This window comes from Stylophora pistillata, chromosome 9 (genome assembly GCF_964205215.1).
Source record: "Stylophora pistillata chromosome 9, jaStyPist1.2, whole genome shotgun sequence".
In the NCBI taxonomy this organism is placed as follows: domain Eukaryota; kingdom Metazoa; phylum Cnidaria; class Anthozoa; order Scleractinia; family Pocilloporidae; genus Stylophora; species Stylophora pistillata.
Genome location: NC_142527.1, coordinates 4395204 through 4419772, shown reverse-complemented (window position 1 = coordinate 4419772; position 24569 = coordinate 4395204). Strand labels below are relative to the sequence as shown.

The following is a 24569-nucleotide window of genomic DNA, read 5'->3' as shown; positions in this document are numbered from 1 at the left end:
ACGTAATTCACAGTCAATTAGCACATGTAGCCTATTGCATGTGCATTTGGCTGGGTACAGTAAAATTAGCATATCTAGTTTGCCACTTAGGACTTTGACATTTTGGAATAAAGTAATCACTTTATTCCAAACTCAACTCAACCGAATAACTCTCAACCGGACATCGTGAGTGAGGGGCTCCAAAGAAGAGGTTCCACATAGTTAAAGAACCATTCCACGTTCTTTCAAAAAGCGATGGAGAATTAATCATACATATTTTGTAGCTTAATCATACATTTATATCAATAATAACAAGAAGCATTCTACGTTCTTTGAGAAAGCGATGGAGAATTAATCCTACATATTTCTTCGCTTCATCATACATTCTTAACACGCTTTTAAAAGTTAAAGCTTTTCTGTAGTGATATCGTAAACTTTCTTTACATCTTTTAAAAATACACTAAACAAATCGTCATCGCGGTGCATGTACCTCCACATAAATTCAGCCAAATGTGTGGAGAAAAGATGCTTTCGAACGCCAAACATTGGTAGTTTACACTTTGCATGCCTCCAATGACCTTCAATTTTATTGGTATGGTCACCTTCTTTGTTTACAAATTCTACCGAGTGATTAACTGTTCGATGTTCAAAACCATGTTTCTCAAGTGTAGAGTACGCTTTCCAGCAATCAGAAACAATGATAGTTCCAGGTTCAATCCATTTTTGGATAATGGGCAGTAGTGTTTGTTCGTCCCGTTTTTCAACTGCCACGACGAAACATTTCCTGCTGCCTTCCTCGATTCCTTCAAAGACCCACTGGCTTTCGACGTCATGACCTCGGTGGTATTTCCTCTTGCCAAATTTACTCTCGTCGATCTGTACCACTTTTCCTTTTCCGCCCAGTTTTTCACCGTTTTCATCTAAAGTCATCTTGCTCTTCTCGAACCAGCTTCCTTTCCTAATCGAAACCTCTGCCTTGTGTCTTTTACCGTTAACTTGCTTTCTGCATTCCCACTTCAAACCATCCGATCGATCCTCGCACCTCGTCAAACTCATTTCTCAAGCACACATCGGACACGAACGTCCCTTCGCCATAAGCCCTTCATCCATTAACCAGTACACCAGCATTTCTTTGTCCTGCATTTGCGCTACCAGGTTGTCGTATCGCCACTTCTTGTGTTCACAGTTGCGACCATAACTCCCTTTAAGAGACATTCCACATTGCGTAGCACGTTCCTCTTTCCCTGTTTCTAATGTTGTGGTTTCACTACAAGCACTGGTTTTTACACTTTTCAGCCCACGTTTCGATCCTATTGCAACTTGTATTCCTTTCTCTTCCATACTTCAATTTATATTAAGCAAAGAAAGATAACTTCCAAGTTTCGGAGACCATTTACCTTCCTAAAGCACGCCGCCCTTTCCAAGTAACAAAATCTCCCCTCAATGAAAAAATCCCGCACCAAATAACTTCTTTCAAACCATACAATACTATGAACTTTACCAACAATGGCGGCTCGCACCTTTACATCCCGGTTTCAATCAGCTCTATCACAACTTCCCTATTACTTGCGTTTCATAGGGCAGTTAATTATCTCATAAGCGGCAAAAATAACTGATTTCAAACCAAACAATACTATGAAGTTCACTAACAATGGCGGCTCGCACCTTTACATCCCGCTTTCAATCAGTTCTATCACAACTTCCCTATTACTTGCGTTTGATAGGGCAGTCAATTATCTCATAAGCGGCAAAAATAACTTATTTCAAACCATACAATACAATGAAGTTCACTAACAAAGGCGGGCCGCACCCTTACATCTCGGTTTCAATCATTTATATCACAACTTTCCTATTCCTTGCGTCAATTATCTCATAAGTGGCAAAAATAACTTATTTCACACCATACAATACTATGAAGTTCATTAGCAAAGGCGGTCTGCACTGCTCCCTAGGGGCTATTCCCTTCTCAGTCCATGCTAATTCCAGTAGATTATACTCGTTTTGGCCTTCCTAATTTCAGTAGATTATACTCGTTCTGGCCTTCAACATCAAAATGTACGCTGTATCCAAACTCAACAAACAGCACGAACAGACATGGATCAACCTTCAGAAAAGATTGAATTCGTTCCAGTTCCCGTACCACAAGCTATTTCCCAACGAAGATGTCTATCAATTTGTGAAGAATAAGGCCGTCTCCGTCGGAAGCTGCGAAGGATATTTTATTCCTTCGCTGCTAACAACTACAGGCTTCATACTGGCATCCAACAACGCACAAGTTAACATCACCACACACAAGCAACCATTAAACATATTTTCTATATTTGTGGGAAACCCCGGAACGGGTAAGTTCAATTGGAATCTTTTTCACTTGCTTTTTAACTTCTCGTAGTACCCTTGCCCTCTGCACGCCAATAGGTTTTCATCACTAAATCTTGCTGTAGGTTCAATTAAAATCTAAAAGACCTTCTATTATGAGGCTATCAAATTTTTGTTACTTTTGTCTCCTAAAGGAAAATCTTCTGCTATCCAGTATGCAGCCCAGGATTCACTGGAAAATCTAGGCTTAACCGAAGCCATAATAAGCAAAACCACCTCGTCGGGACTGGTAAAACTTGCGAAGAAGAAGAAAGGAATGATTCTTTCTCCAGAGATCTTCGACATATTAAACAAGCTTCTTAAGTCCGATGGAGACAATGCTACCGGAGATATCCAGCTTCTCTGCAAACTATTTTCGGGCGAGCGCTGCTCATATCACTTCCCTACAGAGGAAAGCAGATTGATCCTTCCAAATACGCCCTTCTGTCTCCTTGGTTCCACGCAACTGGTAAATGCTGCCAAACTGATCACACGCATGGATCAAGGACACGGCCTAGTGGATAGAATCCTTCTTGCCACCCCCCTTGCCTTTCGTCCAACCCTTATTGAAATGGAGGCAGCCACCGATTATTTATCCACCGAGGTGGTAAGTGACTTCTCTGAAATGTTCGAGAATATAAATGGAATTGACGAAAACGTTGAATTCGTCTTCGACGAAGGAGGGAAGGAGCTACTCAGGGAGAAAATGGACGAGTTCGTAGCTGAGGTCAATGAAGCCATCAGAAATGGGAAAGTGCCACCCAAATCAAAGACGCCAGAACTTATTCCGAGAATAGCTTGCGCTCTACATGTCTTTAATCACGCCCTGGAAGATCTATTGGCCGGTGTACCCTCGTCACAGCCTGATACAACGATATCCAAAACAACACTAGAAAGTGCAGCATCTTTCGTGAATCACCTCGAGACACAGAAGGAAATACTCTGTCAGGTTAGCAATCATAACAACAAAAACTTGCATTTTTCTTTAATTACCTTTATTTTGCGCACATTCCAATTATTCTTAGTAGAAACTCGGCCTTGTCCTATTGAAAATCCGCTTATTTCATTTTTTCCATAAATGTATTCTATTCGCCGATAGAAAATGATGGCGTGCGCAAAGCTCTTTAAATGATTTATCCACATCTTAGAGAGCTTTGCACTTGAGTTTAGACAGTGGACAGTAATTTTCCGTAGTTTTCCATTACACCGTTTAGCGAATGTTTTTCAAACACGTGCTTCTTCAATATCTCAGGCAATTCGAGGTAAAAGAAAATGAATCATTACTTGGTTGCGAATTTTTTTCCGCGCTTTTTCTGTTTTTTCTTTTTTTTTGTCATTGGCCAATGTGATACGATTAGTTTTGTTTTTCTAAACTAATTTTAAAACTACTCTGCAACGTTACCTGAGTCAATCACGAACTAAATAACTATTACCACAGGTAATCCAGGCTCACTTTTTGCGTCACGTACGCATGTTTAAATAGAGAGAACATATGGGGAGAAGTTTAGTTCTTGAAATTCACTTGATCATGGAAATATACATTCGTGAAACTTACCATGTGGCGAGTATTTTTTCTCCCTAATATGAACAGTAAGTTTAGGTATAATAATCTTCTTAATCCTTTCCTTTAAAGTAGGGAGGAATTTCCATACCTAAACTTCGCCCTATATGTTCTCTCTACTTAAAATTGTTTACGTGACTAAAATAGTTAGCCTGGGTCACCTCTATATTACCAGAAATGCAGTAATCTTTTTCCGACTATTGTAATGGATAACTCATTGATAAGAGGTGAAAACTAACTTTCTCTAGTTTACTTGCATTGTTTTAAATTAGTTTCTTCTCCTTTTTCAGTTTCTTAAAGAAGTCACAAACGCAGCTTGTGATAAAAGCATCGATCAGCCCACCACAAAAACGATCAGGGACAACGTCTTAATGACCCAAGGCCCTGTGGTATCTTATCGTTCCTTCAAACATGGCAAAAGATCAGCGCGTGCAATTGCCGAAAGTGAATTTAACACCGCTACAGAATCATTAATGCAAGATGGCTTTGGAAGAATTGTGGAATTTAGAATACCTAGAGCAAAAAGCACCTGCAAGGTATTTGTGAAAAGGAAGCCAAACCCTTAGCCGAACTGTACGGATGTCAGTCTAAACGAATTTGAAAATGCCTTGGCCAAGCCTCTACATAATGATAATACAGTTCCAATGAGAAAATATCTTCAGGACAATAATCACATCTCGAAATAGCAACATATAAATAAAATCCATTTCTATAGGACGAGCAGAAATAAGTTAAGAAAAACAAACACCTTCAAAGCAATAAATTTAGATTTCCTTTTTAAGATTAATGTTTCAAAAACCATTTCATTGAATGGACACGTTTTCGCTTTTAACATTGGAATTTAATACCTGCTTTTCAAAAATAACATTTCAGTAAAAGTACCTTTTCTTACATTCTAAGTATAGTTTTCATTCTATGTTTGTATTTCATTGTATTTTTAAACCGGTCGAATTAAATTAAAAATTACCCTCGTTGAGATGCTTGTTTACACTACTTTATCTTAAAACGATACTTTTTGCGCGCCAGCATTACATGAAAAAATCAAATAAAATAAAAAATAAAGGGCCCACCGGTATAGGTATGTAAAGTTAATAAGCTTCCATCGAGTTTAGGAATTTACACGGCCGTAGCACTTTATTCTAGTGCTTAGCTCATTGCTTATTAAACGAGTTGCTTATTCAAGGAGTGCCAAAAACACTTCAAACTAGGTTTCGGTTTAGGGTTAGGGTTGAAGTTAGAGCTCACTTTATTACTTATTAAAGGACTGCGGACCGCGATAACAGTTCAGTTTAACACCTAGTTTAATACTTATTCATCCACGGCGGGAGTGCGGACCGCGGTAGCACGTCACTTGAAAAGTTAGTTAATACTTATTTATCGACTGCGGGAGTGCAGACCGCGGTAGCACTTGAGTTTAAAAATTAAATTACTACATATTCATCTACTACGGTAGTGCGCACAGCGGTAGCACTTCATTTGAACGCTTCATTTCATACATATTCATCCACTTCGGTACTGCGGACCGCGGTAGCAGTTCAGTTTAAACATTAGTTTACTATTTATTCATCCACTGCGGGAGTGCGGACTGCGGTAGCACTTGAGTTTAAAAATTACTTTACTAGTTATTTATCCACTTCAGTAGTGCGGGCCGCGGTAGCACTTGAGTTTATAAATTAGTTTACTACTTATTCATCGACATCGGTGGGTTTGACAGCGGTAGCACTTTATTCTTTATCTTCGCAAGTATGTTTTATTTCTTAGCCCAGCGCGGACTGCGGACCACGGGAGCACTCGATTTATAAAGGGCGTGAGTGGCCGGGTATTCTGAAGTTGCTCCTTGAAATTACACGATAAAAGTTTCTAATGACTTTTTCCTTGTACTGGGGAACTCTTTTCGAGTACTATTGCTCTAGATGATTTAAAATAAGTTCGCTTGATGGCGACTCTCGATGCACTGTTCGATGCGACCTCCCGTTCTTTTGGGAGTAATGTCGCCGTCACCTTTAATTCTGGGTCAATTCAAGAACACATCACATACAACGAACTCGAAGCTCAAGTGTCCAAAGTGAAAACATTTTTGAAGACAGTGTGCAAAGGACAAGAAACAGTAGCGATATACTCCAAACAATCAATTAGTTTGGTGTCTTGTATTCTTGGAGTGTTGAAGTCTGGAAATTGCTTCGCACCCATTGATTTGAATTGGCTTCCAGACATGGTCTGCAAGTTTTTATTAAAACTGAGCGTCCATATTTTGTTTCTAGAGGAAGATCTACTCGATTCATTTGAAAATTGTTTACTGCAATGGAAAACGTCTTTACCCGAAGGCAGCAAAGTAGAATTTGTTTGGAATCAAGTTCTTGCTAACAGTGGTTTTATACCCATAAGACGACTGGATGAACTGAAGGAAGAAAAACCGAATACTGAGAATCAAGGCCTTGCATATGTCATGCAGACGTCTGGCACAACAGGTGAAGCAAAAGTCATCAGAGTGCCACACATGTGTATAGTGCCAAATATTATTGACTTGAGGTGAGTCTGCGCCAATGTTTAGTCACTGTATTAGATTTAGGGGTAATAAAGACAAAAGGTAACACAGTGTCCCCAGCCAGGGCTCAAACCTGAACCACTTGATTCAGAGTCATGCGCACAAACCATGAGGCCCCCGCGCCTCCCACCTGGCAACGTGTTCAGTGGTAATTTACCTACCTACTTCATGAAAATCATGGCAAAGGTTATGTGAATGCAAATTAACTGCAATGACTGCAAAGAGGTGTGCAAATCTTGATTAAATACTCTGTTGTTTCAGTTTGAGCGGCTTGACACTTTTGTATAAAGTAATGCACACCTCGTTCTTGAAAGCTTTAAATATTCTGCATGCCACGCTTACAACAGCACCTGAATCATCTTGTAAAATCCATACACCACAACATTTATAAAAAAATGTTTAATCTAGGACTAAAAGTAATGCATAATCTTTATATTCAACAGGAACATTTTCCAAGTGACGTCTGAAGATGTAATATTCCTTACCTCTCCCTACACCTTTGATCCTTTCATTGTTCAGATGTTCATGGCATTTGCAGCAGGAGCCAGACTTGTAATTGTGCCAGACAGTGTTAAAATGGTGCCGTCTAAGCTTTGCAATATTCTTTTTGATGAAGAAAGGGTGACTATTTTACAGGTAAGAGTTTTTTGAGATACAAGACCCTGAAAACCATACACCAGTTGGTGCTACCAATAATATAATATAAGAAAAGGACGGGATTGACTTCCCCCCTTTTCTTGAACCAGATACTCAAAACTGACAAGCGATTCCTCAGCAAAGATTAACTATGAGAAAATGCACATACAAACTGAAATTTGTTCCTGCAAAGTTGTCAGAAAACCACCTGGAGTGAATGATTGCACAGATCACCTATAAAACAAAGTGGTACAGCATATTAAGTTCTTTTGCAAAGCAACTAAGTTTTATTTCTATATCTTAAACAGCCCACTCCATCCTTGATGTATCACATTGGTCAAGAACTAATTCAGTCAAAGATTCTCAGTAAAGATTCATCTCTCAGAGTGCTGGCATTTGGTGGGGAAACCTGCCCCACCCTCTCCACCCTCGGGAAATGGAGGTCTCTTCAGAGTAAAACCTCAATCTACAATCTTTATGGCATCACAGAGGTTTCCTGCTGGGCATCTTGTCATAAAATTACTGATTGCAAATTGGAGAATGGAAGTGGTGATCTTTGTGAAAATGTAACATTTCGACACAGAGATCTGGAGAACTACTCAGCCAAGGAAGTTAATGATTCAGAAGTACCACTAGGTGCTCCTCTGTCGGACACAATCATTGAGGTGCAAGATGAAAATGGGGAAATTGTTTCAGAAGGAGTGGGACAAATATACATTGGTTAGTTAATTGTGGTGACTAACTTAAAGCTTATTAGATGATGAAAGGCTATAGAAGATGGCTTTAATGTTTACAAGTGTGATACATGATTTCTTTGATACTGATGTTTGCTTGCCTCTGCATTCAATGTAGATCATATGTAGTGAGTAATTGGGGAGAGAACATACAAATCTGATTTTTTTTCTCTCTTTTTAGGAGGGGACATGCAGGCCTATTTTTTTCCATTTTAAGGAGAAATCATAATAATAATCGACTTTATTTAAAGAGGGTAGACACATAACAGCTTGCGCTGACAAACCAGTGATGACAATTCATTGTCATCATGTGACAGAGATTTGCTTACTATAAATAAATGAAGTTTATCAAGTTTTCTGTTGGCAGTTTTGTCTAAAACCAGGAAACATGTTATTTCTGGGATCATGTAAATCTGATTTTTTTTCTCCTTTGTTAGGTGGATCAAATAGGGTGTGTCTTCTAAACAATGAGACCCAACTCCAACCAGGAACAATGCGTGCCACAGGGGATTGGGCATTTGTGAAAGACAACACCATTTGCTACCGAGGACGCAAAGACAGGCAGATCAAGCGAATGGGCAAAAGAATAAATCTTGATTGGATTGAACAGCAAATTTCTGAGCAGATCCCAGGAATAACATGTTCCCTGGTTTTAGACAAAACTGCCACCAGAAAACTTGATAAACTTCATTTATTTATAGTAAGCAAATCTCTGTCACATGATGACAATGAATTGTCATCTTTTAAAAGAAGCATATGGAGGGTCTTACCAGTTGATGCTCAGCCTGACTCTGTACATATGATTTCTCATCTGCCAATGACAGCCCATGGGAAGGTCAATAGAGGCTCCTTATTGGTTGAGGCCCAGAAAAGAACAAAGCTAAAGGACATGTCTACTAGAGAGTTTCTCAGATATGCCTGGAATGAAGTGTTGGGAGTCAGTGAAACCAGTGGTGAAGAGAAGGTTTTTACAGACAATGTGAAAAAACAGGCCAAGGATTTGTTTCATATCAAACAAAGAGATTTTAAGGAAGATGACATGTTTATCTCTTGTGGTGGGTCATCTCTTAATGCAGTAAGGCTGATGGAATTAATTGAGACATTTGTTACTGAAGAGGAGACAGAAGTTGATCTGTCAGAGTTATTGGACATAATTTTAACAAAACCTTTTGGTGTTCTTTGTAACTACCTTGAGGGGAAACTCAATATTCCCAATGAAAGAAATGATCTGAGCTCTAAGGAGACACATCATCTTCATGAAGATACAAACAAAATATCTCCAGCTCCTTCATCCAGTGTTCCTTTTGAAGAAATACCCGTTCTTAGAGTGAAAAGATTGTTCTCAACTCTGGCTGATGCTGCCTCCCATTACAGTAGTAAGGCAGCAAAAAAGATCCAGGCCCTAGAAGAAAATAAGGATTCTAATATAACTGCACTGTCAGATGTAACTGAATTGAAAACCTGTTTTTGTTCTATGCAGAGACAAAACCAGTTTAATGTTTGTAACATTTGTAAACACTCAACACCAAGCACAGATGGGGTTGTGGCAAGCAAGGCACCAACATTTTCTGCCAGTCAAGCCAGTGTCTCAGCCAGTGCTGTATCTTGTGAGGTAGCAGGGACACCTTTAATACCAAGGGTCCCTGACCAGTTTTTCTCTTCTGTCCAAGATCATAAAGGTTCCATGGCTGTCAACCCAGATACAGGAAATTTTAACACTGCAGAAGGGAAAGTTTCCGTTTCTTGTCAGTGGCGAACTTGTCTTTACAAATGTATTGATGCCTCACCTCTTGTGGTGCATGCACCAGGGAGGTCTGAGGGGGAAGTTTTCATTGGTTCCCACAGTCATGTGTTCATGTGCATCAGACTGAGTGATGGCAAAGTACTGTGGGAGAGTAGACTGGGGGACAGAATAGAATCCTCTGCAGCTCTTTCACTTTGTGGTAGATATGTTGTAGTGGGTAAGTATTGTATGTTGTTTTTAGATACAAGGGAGTACACTGTGGGAGCAAACCAGGAATAAACTAGGCAAATATGGTAATTACCTTGTGATTATGTTACAGGATCTGAATGTACACTTGAGTGTTTAAAGTACATGTATTGACCTTGTTTTCACTTTCTCTAGAGTGTTTTTTGCACTACCAATATTAAAATTCTCAATGTAAGAATGTATCCATTGTAAACATTCTCAGGAGAAAGGAGCCTGCTGCTTATCTCGTCATTCATTTCATCAATTCATTTTTTTTCTAAACCTTCCTCCACCCTTCCATCCCCTCCCTTCTTTCAATTTTAAACTTATTGTCATTTGTTTTGTAGTTATATGTTCGGAGATACTAGCACATCTAGTGCTATTCATAAATCTGAATGGAAATAAGTTTATGTATGTATGTATAGCTGGTTTTGTATGGGTCCTGAAATATTTGGAATTTTATATTGACATTTTCTAGGACTGCAATGTCCTGGAAAAGGTCTGTGTGTCCTGGGAAGTCCTGAAAATCTTCCTAACTCAAGCAATAAAGTTTTCAAAGTTTAGATTCTAAGAAATGTATGTAGATTGTAAGGAAAATTGATTTGAAAATCTTAAAGGTTTTTAAGGTGAAATTTGGAGCCCTGGAAAAATCAGTCTGAGACCTAGGAACAAAAACCCTGGAAAAGTCCCTGTAATAACGGAGACAATGATCTGCTCCCCTTCTCATCAACTGAAACCTAATATTTTTTTTCTAGGCTGTTATGATGGCCAAGTATATGTACTTAACCGCTTCATCGGTGAAATAAGTTGGACATTTCAAACAGGTGCAGCTGTGAAAAGTTCTCCCTGCATTGACCCACAGACTGGATTGGCCTGGGTAGGGTCACATGACCACCATTTGTATGTCCTTGATGTTACAAACAGGCAGTGCATTGCTGCAATACACTGTGGTGGAGGATCTTGTTTCAGTTCTCCATGTATTAGTAAGAAACCACACTTAGTATTCATTGCTACACTGACTGGCTGTCTTCTTGCCATTGATGCTACCAAACATACAGTACTTTGGAGTCAGCAGTGTCCTAAGCCGGTGTTTGCATCACCATTATTGACACCCATTGGTATAGTTTGTGCATGCGTCAATGGATTTGTTTATTGTTTTGACTTTCAATGTAATAAGCTATGGGAGTTTGAGACCCAAGCTTCAGTGTTCTGTTCATCAACTTTGTACCAGGATGTAACACATGATTGCAGGCTCTCTGGCTGTATTGTGTTTGGCTCTCATGACAAATGTGTGTATTGCTTGTCACTAAATGGAGAGCTCTCATGGAGTTTTACAACTGATGGGCCAGTGTATTCAAGTCCTTATGTAGCCATGGTGAACAGCAATATTTCCTGTCACGCAACAGATAATGCAGGGCGTTGTGACAAGTGTGACACTCAATTAGCAGTGTTTGCTCTGTCAAGTGTTGGAACCCTGTATATTCTAGATTTTTATTCAGGAGTTCTGTTAGCTTTTTATTCATTGCCTGGTGAAGTATTTTCTTCGCCTGTTGTAGTTGACAATCAAATTCTTATTGGCTGCAGGGACAACTATCTTTACTCACTTGAAATATTAAATGGAACCGAAAAGTAACTACTAGCATTGTTGACTTAAAAAATAGAATTCCCCTTTCACTCATTTAAAAATAAGCACTTATATTTTAATTTCAATAATTCCCAAACTAAATAATTTTTTTCTGCAGACATGGGACAGAAAATATTGTAAATTACAAAGTTCAATTAGGATCTGTTCTCGTGAACCTCTTTAAGATTGAAAAGGCAAATTCATCAAATATTTTAGCAGCAAGATGAACTCAATCGGAAAACTTTTTTCTCTGTTGTTATCCACATAAGAATATGCTATTAACAAATTATCTTCATCAAGCTGATATTCTTATTAAACTTAGGGACCAGTCATGGGGGGAGGGGAGGGGCTGGGAAGATTGTAGGGGGTCACATGGTTTTCTGGGGGAGTGGGGAGATCAATCATCTCTAACAGAGTTTAAAGAGAGACTGTGGAAAATTGCCTGTCAATAAGGGAGACCATCAGAATACTACAGAGCCCCAGAGGGGGAGGTAAGGGAGGGTTAACTGGGCAAATTTTAAAATAAGCAAAATCGTATGAATTCCATCTACCCCCCTTCCCTCATAATGGTACTCGATTTTCTGATTTCAGCCTTTGTATTCCTAAAACAAATTATAGCTACGAAACGAGAATAGTTGGAAATAACTTTTTGCATCGTTCACTTATTGACGGGTGAATTACTTTTTTTCACTTCTTGACTGAATTTGACTAATTCAAAAGTTACAGTGGAAGAAAGAATTCCGCCTCAAGTTGTGCGGATTTTCCTTTAATCAAAGTCTTCCACCTGCGAAGTGTATTAGCTCGGCAATGGTGGTTATGTTCTTTCTTTAACCACCCCCTCCCCCCCAGAAAATAATTGTTCCTAGCATCTAGGTCAGTCATAATCGTCCCCCAGATGACTGGAATAATCATGTTTATTCTATCGAAGAGTACATCAGATTAATTATGAACACGTCTCATTTTGTCTTTGAAGCACCTCTGTTTGAAAAGGCAATAGTTACACGTGGGTTTCCTGCAATACGATCATTCTTGCCAGACGAATAGCCTATTAAAATAGTTATGCACTTAACTACGACCTATTACTTTGGGAAATTAAAGACTCAATGGTCCCACAAAGACCTTTCTTACTTACAGGGACAGTCACTTGGCTGTTAACAATGAATCTCTCCTGGAGTGCGGCTAAAAACTTTTTCTGGGAATTTCCTTTTTTTTTCAATTTCTAACAAAATCTAGACAAAAAGAATACCATTAAGAAATGGCACAGCAATCTTTCTTTGCACGTTCTTGACGTTCCTTGACGTGTTGCAGGTTATCCAAGGCAAGCTGTACCTCACACAACTGATCTTGATTACGCTTTACGTCAACATGCTTGTGACCAAACTTTTTCATTCGAATATTTAAGGCACGTTCAAAATATTCCTTGGCCTGTTCTAAGTCGCCCAATTCACGATGTACATCACCCAAGTCGGTGTTAGAAAGCGCGAGATAAATATGATCCGGTTCAAGTTTCTTCGACTGGATGTCTAAAGCTTGTTGAAAATACTGTTTGGACTTTTTCAGGTCCCCCAATTTATGCTGTATATCACCCAATTTAACATTCACGTGACAGTCGTCATCAAGAGCCTTGGCCCAGTGATAATGGGTCAAAATCAATTGAGTCACACATGACCTACCCTTGACAAGGCTATGCTGCCATTCGGTTGAATGGGGAAAAATATGATCATATATAGCGTCACATACAAATCTCTCAAAACATTTTGCAGAAATTGGTAGTAGTGATATGGATCTGCAATTTTCCACCAATTCCTTTTTGTCACCTTTATGTACAGGAGTAATGTTGGCCGATTTCCATAGCTTTGGCATTACACCAGATCTTAATGATAAATTAAATAAGCGCGCCAAGGGTGTTGATAGTTCCTCTGCACATCTTCGCAAAATACGGGGAGGCAGTTGGTCAGGTCCAGGTGCTTTGTTAAGATTAATATTGGACAAGGCCTTCTGAACATCAAGGGCTAAGACACACAAATCAGACAGCAAATTCGGATTTATAACGTCTGGATAGGACAAGCTAACATCAAGTTGAGACTTTTTGTAGATGAAACATTATGACTGTTGAATAGCTCAGTCTTAGAAGTTAGATCAGATGAAGAATAATTGACGCAACAGATTCAGTCGCTTGGATTTAGATTTCATTGAATGGAAAGACCAAAAGTGCCTGGGGTTGTCTTGCAGTTTTTCTAATGAATAAAGGCTGATAGTTTCGAAAAAAACTGTTTGGGGCTGCGTCGGTGGGAGTAACGAAATAATTTGGAAATAATTTATAAATTATTTACGAAATAATAATTTATAAATTATTATTATTTCGAAATAATAATTATAAATTATTTACGAAATAATTTAATCTTTCGCTCCGACGAAGGGCTAACGCTCGAAACGTCAGCTTTTGTAATCGTTACGGTGGCCAATTTACCACTTCAACTTTGTTGATATATCCAAATTATTGCAGTTTTTCAGACAGGGTATGTAGATATGAATTATCATTCATATCTACATACCCTGTCTGAAAAACTGCAATAACCAGCATCAATTCGCTTCTTAGTTACCCCTATAAGAGCCTTAAACTTTTCAAACATTTACAGAGAGCAGGGATGGCGCAGTGGTGAGAGCACTCGCCTTCCACAACTGTGGCCCGGGTTCGACTCCCGGACATAGCGTCACATGTGGGTTGAGTTTGTTGTTGGTTCTCGTCCTCCGAGGGTTTTTCTCCGGGTCCCCCGGTATTCCTCCCTCCACAAAAAACCAACATTCCAAATTCCAATTCGATCTGGAAACAGTGGATAAGAAGAGCCACCCAGTGGAATGTCCATTGCTAAATTATTATTGTTTTATTATTATTATTATTATTATTATTATTATTATTATTATCATTATATAAGAAACTATCGTTCCCTGAACAGATAGACTAATTCATTTGTGCACGATCCTCGCACAATTTCATATATTCGTTGTGTTAGATAGACTAATTGTCATGTTCGTTTCAACGAATAGCGTATCAGATTAACTATATTTACACGTCTAGTTTTGTCCTGAAAGCACTTCTGTTAAAAAAAACACTTAGTTACACGCAGATTTCCTTCATTATGATTATTTGCCTTATCTCTGGTCAGGTCCTAAAAAATGTTTTACAGAGACACAAGGTTGTAAATGCTCTTTCGCAAACTGCTTCACTGAACTACGACATGTCACTTGAGGAAATTAACAACCGAATTGCACCACCAAGGGTTTTCTTACTTACAAGAACATTCATTAGGGTTTTACATTAAATTCATCCACGCTTACATCTAAAACTTTATGTTACAAATTTTTCGTTGTTTGTCTCCCCCAAACTGTCGTGATAAGAATATCATTAAGAAATTACGCAGTATTTTCTCCGTTCGCGACGTTCCCTGCCGCATTGCAGGCCGTCCAAGGCAGACTGCAAATTACGTAACTGATTGCGAGTACGCTGGGCATCAACATGCTCGGGACCAAGCTTTTTCTGTCGAATGTTTAGAGCACGTTCACAACACTCCTTGGCCCGATGCAGATCACCCAAGTCACGCTGCACATTACTCAGACTTGAGTAAGTAGGTGCGACATCAACATGCTCGGGTCCAAGCTTTTTCAACTTAATTTCTAGAGCACGTTCATAAAAAGCCTTGGCCTGTTGAAGGTCATCTAAGTCATACTGCACATTACCCAGGTTATGGTAAATATACGCGACATCAACATGCTTGTGTCCAAAGTTTTTCAAAAGAATGTTCAGAGCACGTTCATAATAATCCTTGGCCTCTTGCAAGTCACCCAATTTCCAATGTACATCAGCCAAGTTGGAGTAAGTAACTGCGACATCGACGTGCTCGGGTCCAAGCTTTTTCATTTCAATATTTAGGGCAAGTTCACAACAATGCTTGGCCTGGGGCAGGTCACCCAAGTTACGCTGTACTTTAGCCAAGCCAGAGTAAGTACGCGCGACATTCACATGTTGGGGTCCAGGCTTTTTCAACCAAATTTGTAGAGCTTTTTCATAATACTCCTTGGCCTGTTGGAAGTTTCCCAATTTACTTTGCACTGTACCCATGGTAGTAAATGAAACCGCCACAAAAATGTGATCCTGGCCGAGGTTCTCCACCTGGATGTTCAAAGTACGATTGTAAAACTCCATGGCCTGATTCAAGTCACCTGACTCGAACTGTACATTTCCTAGATGAAGGTATGTATTAACCAGATCAACATGCTCGGGTCCGAGATGTTTTAGCTGAATGTCCAGAGCACGTTCATGATTCTTCTTGGCATTTTGCAGGTCACCCATTCTGCGCTGAACAAGACCTAAGCAATTATAGGTATTTACCAGGTCAACATGTTCGGGTCCAAGCTCTTTTTGCTTGATTTTTAAAGCACGTTGAGAATTCTCTTTTGCATGTTGTAGTTCACCCATTTTCAGAAGGATCATGCCTAATAGGCTACATATATCAGCATGATCTACACCGACGAAGCCTTCATTCATTTCGACCACTTTCAAAGCTGAGTCGCAAAAACGTTTTGCGCTCACAAATTCGTGGTGATTCCAGCAGATTTCTCCTAGTCTTCTGAAATATTTCACCGCTCTGGAATCTTTGGAAAAACCCTCCTTGAAAACTTGAAATTTATCTTTGTGAAGGAAAACATTTTCAACTTCTACAGCAAACAAGTTCAAATGTGGAATGAGATGCTTACTGTCACTTTTAGAGTCTAAGTCGTACCAAGTGCGTGGAAGGCGAGTGTCTAAGAATTGGTTGAATGACTTTACAGCTAGTGTAACAATTTGAACGTGTTCATCAGGTCCCCGACAGTCGATGATCACAGATTTGCTGACTTCATGCACAACTTGATGCACTTTAACAAAGACTCCATTTTGTCTTTCTTCGAACATAAGAAGTGAGTAACCTTGGATCTGAAGAGCAACTTCTTCTCTCTCCAAATGTTTCTCTTCACTCAAAATGTAATTCGTAACGATGTCCAGATGCAAGGGTTCAGGTGAACAAAACGAGAAGAAAGTAAAGGTGGTTTTCACAACACTATCATCGTTGATAACTCCTTCAATGGCCATCCTTGTTGCCACAGTCATGGATTTTCTGTAGCTCTGATTAGTTTGTGTGAGTTCTTTTTCAGTAAGGGTTCGCAAACCTTTGTTAAGCTTTCCTAAATACTCCTTCCATCCAAAGTTTCTATCAATTTTACTCTCACGAATCTTTTTGACGTACACACCTGCACTGGCCAACGCGAGGGGCTGGTAATCTAATGCCTTCGCGACTTTATCTTCAACTCCTTGTTGTCTGATCCCAGAGACCTTTGCTAAAAAGCAACAGGCATCTGTGGGCGCCATGCCCACACTCACTGAGATGTGAGAGGCAAAGGAGCTTTCAGAGGGGATAGATGAAGTGTTCTGTGTTGTTATAAGCAACTGGCCTTTCTTCCATTGTTTATTTCCAGGCCAAGGGAGAAAATCATGAACGTCAGATAAACTTGTGACATTATCGATCACCAAGAGCCAAGATCCGTAAAGAGCAATTTTGGTTGCTATTGAATCCCTTAGATTGTCAATTTTTTCTTCAAATTGCATCTCTGTTGAGTTTAAGGTGCACATGACAGTGTATTCAGGGCACTTGATATATCTTGCTAAAGAAGCGTACGATTCCAAGAGCGTTTTTGAACTTTCAGCATTTAGAGTCATTACGAACATCGGGGTTTTGAGGTCTTTGTTGGCTGCTTCGTAGAATTTCTGAGCTACCATACCGGCTAGTTGAGATTTACCACTTCCAGGATTACCCGAAATATATAAGTAACTCAAACCATTTCCATTTGCTTCTCTAAGTCGTTCAAGCTGTTTCGTTATTTTATCAACCTCACTCTCGCGAGATGCGATTTCGTGGGATGGTTTGGGCGGAAGAATGCAGAATGGTAAGGCTTCATTATGTAACTGCTCCTCAAGGATATGGTGTCGCTCTTCGAGGACTTGATGCTTTTGGTCAAAGACTTGATTCTGTTGTAGAAGAACGTGATGTTGTTCTTCGAGGACTTGATGTTGCTCTTCAAGGAATTGATATCGTTTTACAAGGGACCGACGTTGTTCTTCAGAGGTTTGTAGATCAAAATTGGCTTCGCGGAGCTCTTGGAGGAGGCTCTGAACGCTTTCTCGAACACATCGAAGCTCATCCGTTGGGAAACTTTCCTGCTTGCAGATATTTTGAATTTCAGTTGTGGAGAGACCAAGAAACCGAAATGCAATCTCAACTTTATGGACGGCAGCTCTGAACTGTAGATCTGACAGCTGACCCTGTGGCATGTGGGCGAACTCTTCATTGCGAAACTCTCTGAGATCATTGACATTCGAGCGAACATCTGCACTGAGTCCACGGCCAATTGAATCAGAGTAAAGGATTGCAAAAAAGAGTGTAGTGCAATCCCACTTTGCTCTATTTCCCTTTCTTATTGTTTCCAGCAGACGAGCATTTCGTGTTCGTCTCCGGGGAGATTCCTTGTTGTAGAAGTCCAGTCCATTTTGAGGTGTATCGTTCCATTCTCCCAACGTTGTCCGGTATTGACTGTCCCACTGCTGTTTAAAAATAGATCGCAGTTCTTGTGGTAAAAGATCATTGACTAGGTGACAAATTCTGAAGTAGTTTAGCTGCTCTTGAGTATAGACTGGGCAGGCCATCGTCTCTTTGTCACGACATTCTTTTGAGCTTTTTAACTTTGTTCGGAAATGACGTGAAAGCCTTTTTAATTTTATCAGGTGTGTGAAAATTGGATCATTTCGTTCAGTTCGTAGTTCAACTCAACATTGTGATCCTGGTGTTTGAAGCCTTAATCACATGTACTCCAAATACAAAATAAAGTAACCTAAAACAGGAAATAGACATATTGATGAGAAGACCTAAATGTAATAACTGTACTAAATGATCAGAGGATTCGTTGATGCGATAGCTGTCATTTTAAAATCTTACTTTGGATGTTCGTTACTAAGGTTAGGACTTTATAACATCGAGGACAGTTATTTCATTTAGACCTTCAGCATATGGAGACATAGGTGAATTTTCACTTCGTGCAGTGAAGTTATAATATGCTGTGAACAGAATCGAAAACGAAAGGTACACCGAAATTACATCTAGCTGATGTAAGAATCATTGTAAGCGAAATTCAAAGTGCAGTGCCTGATATTTCTTCAGAATTATTTTAATGTTATTAAAAATTAAACAAATGACTATTGGACAATGAAAATTCCGATACTTCTGCCCGCGAAGAATCGAACCTCAGCCAGTTCTGGTTTCACGGTTAATTGCTCTGTAATATTGGGTCACACAGAATATATCAATGAGCTAATTAAGTCTACATGCAAGGTTCATATGTCCTTTGGCAAAAGATTTCAGCTAATGTAATCGATGATTGAGTTGATGGTGACGCTCACGATTATCAAAGCTGATTCAGATGCACTTGCAGGAGTGAACGCACTCGTGTATTCCCCATACAAATATGGTATTCCAGTAATCAAGGTACTCGTATCTCCATTCTGGTATCACCCAGAATGCATCAGTGCGCTTGCAGGAGTGAACGCACTCGTGTATTCCCCATACAAATATGGTATTCCAGTAATCAAGGTACTCGTATCTCCATTCTGGTATCACCCAGAATGCATCAGTGCGCTTGCAGGAGTGAACGCACTCGTGTATTCCCCATACAAATATGGTATTCCAGTAATCAAGGTACTCGTATCTCCATTCTGGTATCACCCAGAATGCATCAGTGCGCTTGCAGGAGTGAACGCACTCGTGTATTCCCCATACAAATATGGTATTCCAGTAATCAAGGTACTCGTATCTCCATTCTGGTATCACCCAGAATGCATCAGTGCGCTTGCAGGAGTGAACGCACTCGTGTATTCCCCATACAAATATGGTATTCCAGTAATCAAGGTACTCGTATCTCCATTCTGGTATCACCCAGAATGCATCAGTGCGCTGTAGCGAGTGTGTGAGTAAACTGTTTGCCATACCTTCTTATTTCAAGTCAATAAAACAATTTTAAAGTTGCCTCTATTTGTTTATTTTGGTTATTAAGGATACACGGCCTGTTTAAATTGATGCCAAGTGTGTCATGTCACTACTGGCAGGACTTATTAGCCGTTAAATATTTTTCAGCAAAATTATGAGGGGAAGCCCCTCAAGCTAGTTCCACTGCAGGGATCTCATGTACACTTTGCAGAAATGATCGTTCGGAAAGGAACCAAAATGTTTTCTTTTTAAAATTAAAGTATGTAGAAAATACAAAACGCTCGAGGGAAAAGTGGAATAAATAATAGGTAAATTATAACTGGGAGCGAGAAACGGAGAAGAGAAGCCGTAATGACTGGGCTGAAATTAAAAACAAAGAATAGAGGAGAGAAAATGAGATGAGAGAATTGGGTTTCTAGAGTTCTAATACGTGAGTGCAACTTGATGCTAGTCATTCACAGCAAAAAAAATCATGCTCTGTAATTACAGTGCTTTGCGGAGGATCACTATTTATTTTCCGTTTCATGTTCCATATCCAAGAGTTTGGTATCACCCGTAAGATTTACGATAAACACTTATAAATATAAGGAAACAAAAAACTCCAAAAAAATAAAAAAAAATGCAGATCCCGTAATTTCATGTCTGGTTTAATCTTTGAGAATGTTGGGTTGATTAATTCATCATGATCACTATTTATGATCACGCAAAATGCTATTTTTTTTTTTTTTATGAAGAAATGATTCCTGTCCGGAATAGAAGTATTTTGCATTCTACAAGATATTTAGAGAAAAATTGTGTCACGTGACGTGTTTAGTTCATTATCTCTTAAACTGCAAATCCCCGTCAACCTTTCTGGATAGAATCAGTAGGGAACAACCATAGAATTTCAGCAACACTCAATTGAAATATATTGTAGGCCATTTCGACCGCCTATTTTGATTTCCTTTAACCCAATCAAAGCAAGATAACTGGTCACGTGACCACAATTTTAATCGCTTGTGGCAAACATTAAGTGAAGGCTTGACATTTTTATCAAGTCTGAAAGAGAATGTCAAAGTAAACGGCTGAAAATTTACCATTGCTTCGAGATTTTATGCAGATTAGAGCTTAAGCCATGCCTTTACATGCTTGAGCCGTCTCTTTTTCATTTTCTCACTGCCGCGCCTAAAGCTAAGAACTTGAACTAATGAAAATCTGACCTAACCACTGTAAAAAAAATAAAAGAATATGCCGAGGGGGAAATTGCGCAGCTTTTATCTTTGTTCACATTTATGTGTTCCTTACGTTGATTGTCGGTTGTTTGTGGAATTATTGAGTAAAGTTCCTTCTGAAATACTCCCTGATAAAGATTCTAACCGATCTGTAACTGTCGATTCAGAAGCAAAAATGCGTCATACTTGGAAACGCGTCCGTCTCAACCTCGGAATGTTTACATACAACCAAGCGAGCGAAATGAATATTATACTGTTATCTGTTGTATCTGAACCAGTTTTGGAAATCCGAAATGGACTGCGATTTTTTCTCCCATTTTGTTCAAGTTACTTTGCAGAGCGCAAGTCAAACATGTAACTTAAAACAATGATAATGTAACTGTTGGTAATACATACTGTCCTAAAGATTAAAAACGCTCGGCCTCGTAGAATTGTTTGTACCTTTAATCACTCCTTAGGTTCCTTGTTACATCGCCCTCCGTTTCCGTTTAGTCTTTCCGTTTATATAGGTCGAGTAAAACCGTTGACAATAAGGTCCTCAAAGCAAATTTAACGCCCTGAAATTCGTTTAGGTTGGCCTTGGTACAACCTTGTCTCGAACAGCGAAAACATGCATCACTTGTCCGAGCGAAGACTGGTGACAAAATTTAAACTAAATGCCGCCGTACTAATCTAATGCGACAGCATTAACAGATAATGAAAACTTCTTCATTACCCGCAGTCAAACCACAAACACAAAAGATTACTCTCCAGATTTCGGTGGTTAGCTGACAAGTCTTGACCCTGTCTAAAGAAGAACAACATAGTTTCTTAGCGAAACTATTTTTTCCCGTTATTTCTAACATATCTGGATCGGATGCGTATTTTATAATGCATGTTACAGCTCCGAAAAGATATTGTCGGAGAAGAAAATAGAGGAATGACTTTTACCTCATTAATAACAAAAAGTAACCCTCATAGCTACAAAGTGTGGAACTGCCTCTGGGTTGAAATTGATTCGGGTGTCGCCCGCTGATCATATCAATGTATCAAGGAAAATCCTTGAAAAAAAGAAAAATTGATTACCGTGTGGAATCTACACAGTCGCTAGTCACACTTCCGGGTTTAGAAAAATTCAAGTCTGTTATTATTTCGCATATAAAGTCCATCGGACAAAGACAAGATTTTTGGTCATTGTCTCGACGAGATATGTACTCACCGCTTTAAGAGTACATTACTGGCAATGATGGCAGCAGAATTCTAGCATTAAAGCGGCGTTGCGTTCGTTTCTTCCTCGGTGGTCTGGCTTATCCTTTAAATCCCACCTACACGCTTGGGCAGAGTGTATTACTCATGTTTACATTTACGATAATGCGGGCTCCAACACGGTGTTGACAATGCCACGAGAACAAATGAGAAAAGTTACTTGCTTGAGAAAGGGGTTAGATGACTTGCCAGTTAGGGCTGGAAATTTTTATAGTACCATTATGGGCAAGAGTACCATATAACCCCATATATTAATTATGCATTCAGACTAGTAGACTTTGTTTTTAAAGTTTGTTGTGAAAGACAAAGAAGTGGCATGCATAATGAATGTACGGGGTTCTATGGTACTCTTTCCCCATTATGCTCAAGAAAATATAACTCCTCAGCCCGGAGTGTTGCTAAATGATGAATCTCCATGATGTGTTCGAAGCGATTTCCCTTTCTTTTGGGAGTAATATCGCCCTCACTTTTAGTTCTGGAGCAAGAACACATCACGTTCAATGAACTCGACTGAAGTTCAAGCTTCCAAAGTGAAAATGTTTTTGGAGACACTGCGTGAAGGACGAGACAGTCAATTAGTTTGGTGTCCTGTACTCCTGGAGTGTTGAAGTCCGGAAATTGCTTCGCACCGATTGATTTGAGCTGGTCTGCAACTTTCTATTAAAACTGAGCGTCCTTTTTTTGTTTCTAGAAAAGGAGCTACTTAAGTTATTTGAAAAATATTTACTTCGATGGAAAACATTTTTACCCAATCGCAGCAAGGTAGACTTTATTTGGGATCAAGTTCTTTCTAACAGTGGTTTTACACCCGTGAGACGACTGAGTGAATTGAAGGAAGGAAAACGAAATACCGTTAAACAAGGCCTTGCATGAGTGTGACAGAGTCACTTAGGCTTATTTTCTACTTAAGACATGTTCGTTCCTCTGTTTATTTTATTTTCTGGAATTTTAGTGATTTGTCAGTAATTTTAGTAATGTGTTAATTGTATTAGTAATGTGTTAACTGTATTAGTAATGTGTTAATTGTATTAGTAATGTGTTAATTGTATTAGTAATGTGTTAATTGTATTATTCCTGTACCTACCCTTGTCCTGTTGTGTAAGAGTAAACACCGATTTCCCTTATGTAATTCCTGTTTAATTGACCGCTCCTAGCCCATATTTGGTTTTAAGTTATTTTTACCTTTTCCTGTATTTTACTATAAGTTACAACCATTGCTCGGTAAGTTCAGTTGATTTGTTGCCTTCCTAAGAGTGCCCTTAAGGCGGATTGTAAGCTCTGCTAGCTTTTGGTATGTTTCAGTATTTTATGTTTGCTCGAGCCCTAAGCTTAGCATGTAGTTGTTTCCATTTGTATTTTTGTAGTGATTTTTGGGTTAGAATTTGCTTAGTTTAGCCACATATTCCTTTTATCTTACAACTGTATTTTATTTATTTACTCTGACCTTTGTCACACAGCATGTAATTTCTCTGCTAATGATAAACTGCAATTGTTTTCGTAATAGCAACTGTAATATTTTGCTTACCTACTTCCAATCCATTGTTGCAATGATTCCTGTGTTTTCTGTACCAAATTATGGCTTCATTACACTAGTGATTTCATTTTCCCCTTTCACTGTTTTATACTGTATTAGCTCAAGTTGTAATATTAAGCCTAGCTCGTAGTCTTTGTTGAATTCATGCCTCGCGTAGCAATCACTATTTTTGATAGTTTCTGTCACACAATTTCCTGTTTTCAAGTACTTTGTTTGTTTCCTATCTTTTACGGAATTATTTCTGTCTGTAGGTTATCCTTTGGTGTTAAGTACTTTCTCCTAACCCATTTTAATCTTGTTACACCATTTTGCTCATTGGAGCTTTGTTTTCTTTTTTATTGTTGAGTGTCACTCAACAATAAATAAGGTGGTAGGTGGGGGGTGGGGTAGGTGGGAGTGGGGGGGGGGGGGCAGGAGGAGCAGGAAAAGTAATATCTACTGCTGCCCAATAAGTTTATCATGGTCAGAAAGGAGGGTATTGGATTCACATCTAATCCTCCATTGTTGATAGTGTGGTGTTGATAGTGTTGGCTTGACTTCGCGAGCGAAGATTAAAAAGGTTGCCCACGTTGACATCGGCTGCAGGCACGTTCGTGGCTGACCAGACCGATGCGGGAAAGGCAGATCCGTGGGCAGTATCTGCAGAGAAAGGTGGTGGCAGTAGTGAAGGTGGAGGCGGCGCGGGCTTTCCTCCTCTGACGCTTGTCTTGGTTCTGTCCTCGTGTACCGGTTCACAAGAGCCAATACAAAAGACCAAACAATACACAATAGCTAACCAATAACTCCTAAACAAAGAAAGAACAATGGTAATTCCCTTGTGAACCGGTACACAAGGACAGAACCCTTGTCTTTAAGTACCTCACGTCTGTCCTTCTCAAATTGAGCAGTGGCTTGGTTGATTGTGTGGCGCCAGGTACCACGGTCTGTAGCCAGGTCAGACCACTTTTTGTGGTCGATGTTGCAGGTGCTGAGTGACTTCTTTAGGCTGTCCTTGAACCTCTTCTTTGGAGCCCCTCACTCACGATGTCCGGTTGAGAGTTATTCGGTTGAGTTGAGTTTGGAATAAAGTGATTACTTTATTCCAAAATGTCAAAGTCCTAAGTGGCA

The 24569-nt window shown here is 39.4% G+C and overlaps 3 protein-coding genes across 5 annotated transcripts; 2 read left to right on the top strand and 1 right to left on the bottom strand.

Moving 5' to 3' along the window:
* The first annotated feature begins 2400 nt into the window (after positions 1-2400).
* On the top strand, positions 2401-5298 carry LOC111343673 (uncharacterized). Its single transcript, XM_088733335.1, has 2 exons — positions 2401-3283; positions 4186-5298. The coding sequence occupies exons 1-2, from the start codon at positions 2612-2614 to the stop codon at positions 4459-4461; spliced, it is 948 nt and encodes a 315-aa protein (XP_088589461.1). The 5' UTR covers positions 2401-2611; the 3' UTR covers positions 4462-5298.
* Positions 5299-5674: 376 nt separating this feature from the next.
* Positions 5675-11418, top strand: LOC148722874 (beta-alanine-activating enzyme-like). Of its 3 annotated transcripts, none has more exons than XM_088733334.1 (5): positions 5675-6424; positions 6884-7076; positions 7385-7796; positions 8248-9771; positions 10127-10501. In XM_088733334.1, the coding sequence occupies exons 1-5, from the start codon at positions 5832-5834 to the stop codon at positions 10255-10257; spliced, it is 2853 nt and encodes a 950-aa protein (XP_088589460.1). In that variant the 5' UTR covers positions 5675-5831; the 3' UTR covers positions 10258-10501. The 3 variants fall into 3 exon arrangements, with proteins under 3 accessions (XP_088589460.1, XP_088589459.1, XP_088589458.1); XM_088733333.1 differs by lacking the exon at positions 10127-10501 and adding an exon at positions 10535-11418 and having other exon boundaries at positions 5683-6424; positions 8635-9771; XM_088733332.1 differs by lacking the exon at positions 10127-10501 and adding an exon at positions 10535-11418 and having other exon boundaries at positions 5683-6424.
* An 881-nt stretch (positions 11419-12299) lies between these two features.
* LOC148722873 (uncharacterized) lies at positions 12300-21520 on the bottom strand. Its single transcript, XM_088733426.1, has 3 exons — positions 21125-21520; positions 14813-18324; positions 12300-13503 (listed from the first exon to the last, which is right to left on the bottom strand). Exons 2-3 carry the CDS (start codon positions 18137-18139, stop codon positions 12652-12654), a joined length of 4179 nt encoding a protein of 1392 aa, XP_088589552.1. The 5' UTR covers positions 18140-18324; positions 21125-21520; the 3' UTR covers positions 12300-12651.
* Positions 21521-24569: the final 3049 nt, after the last annotated feature.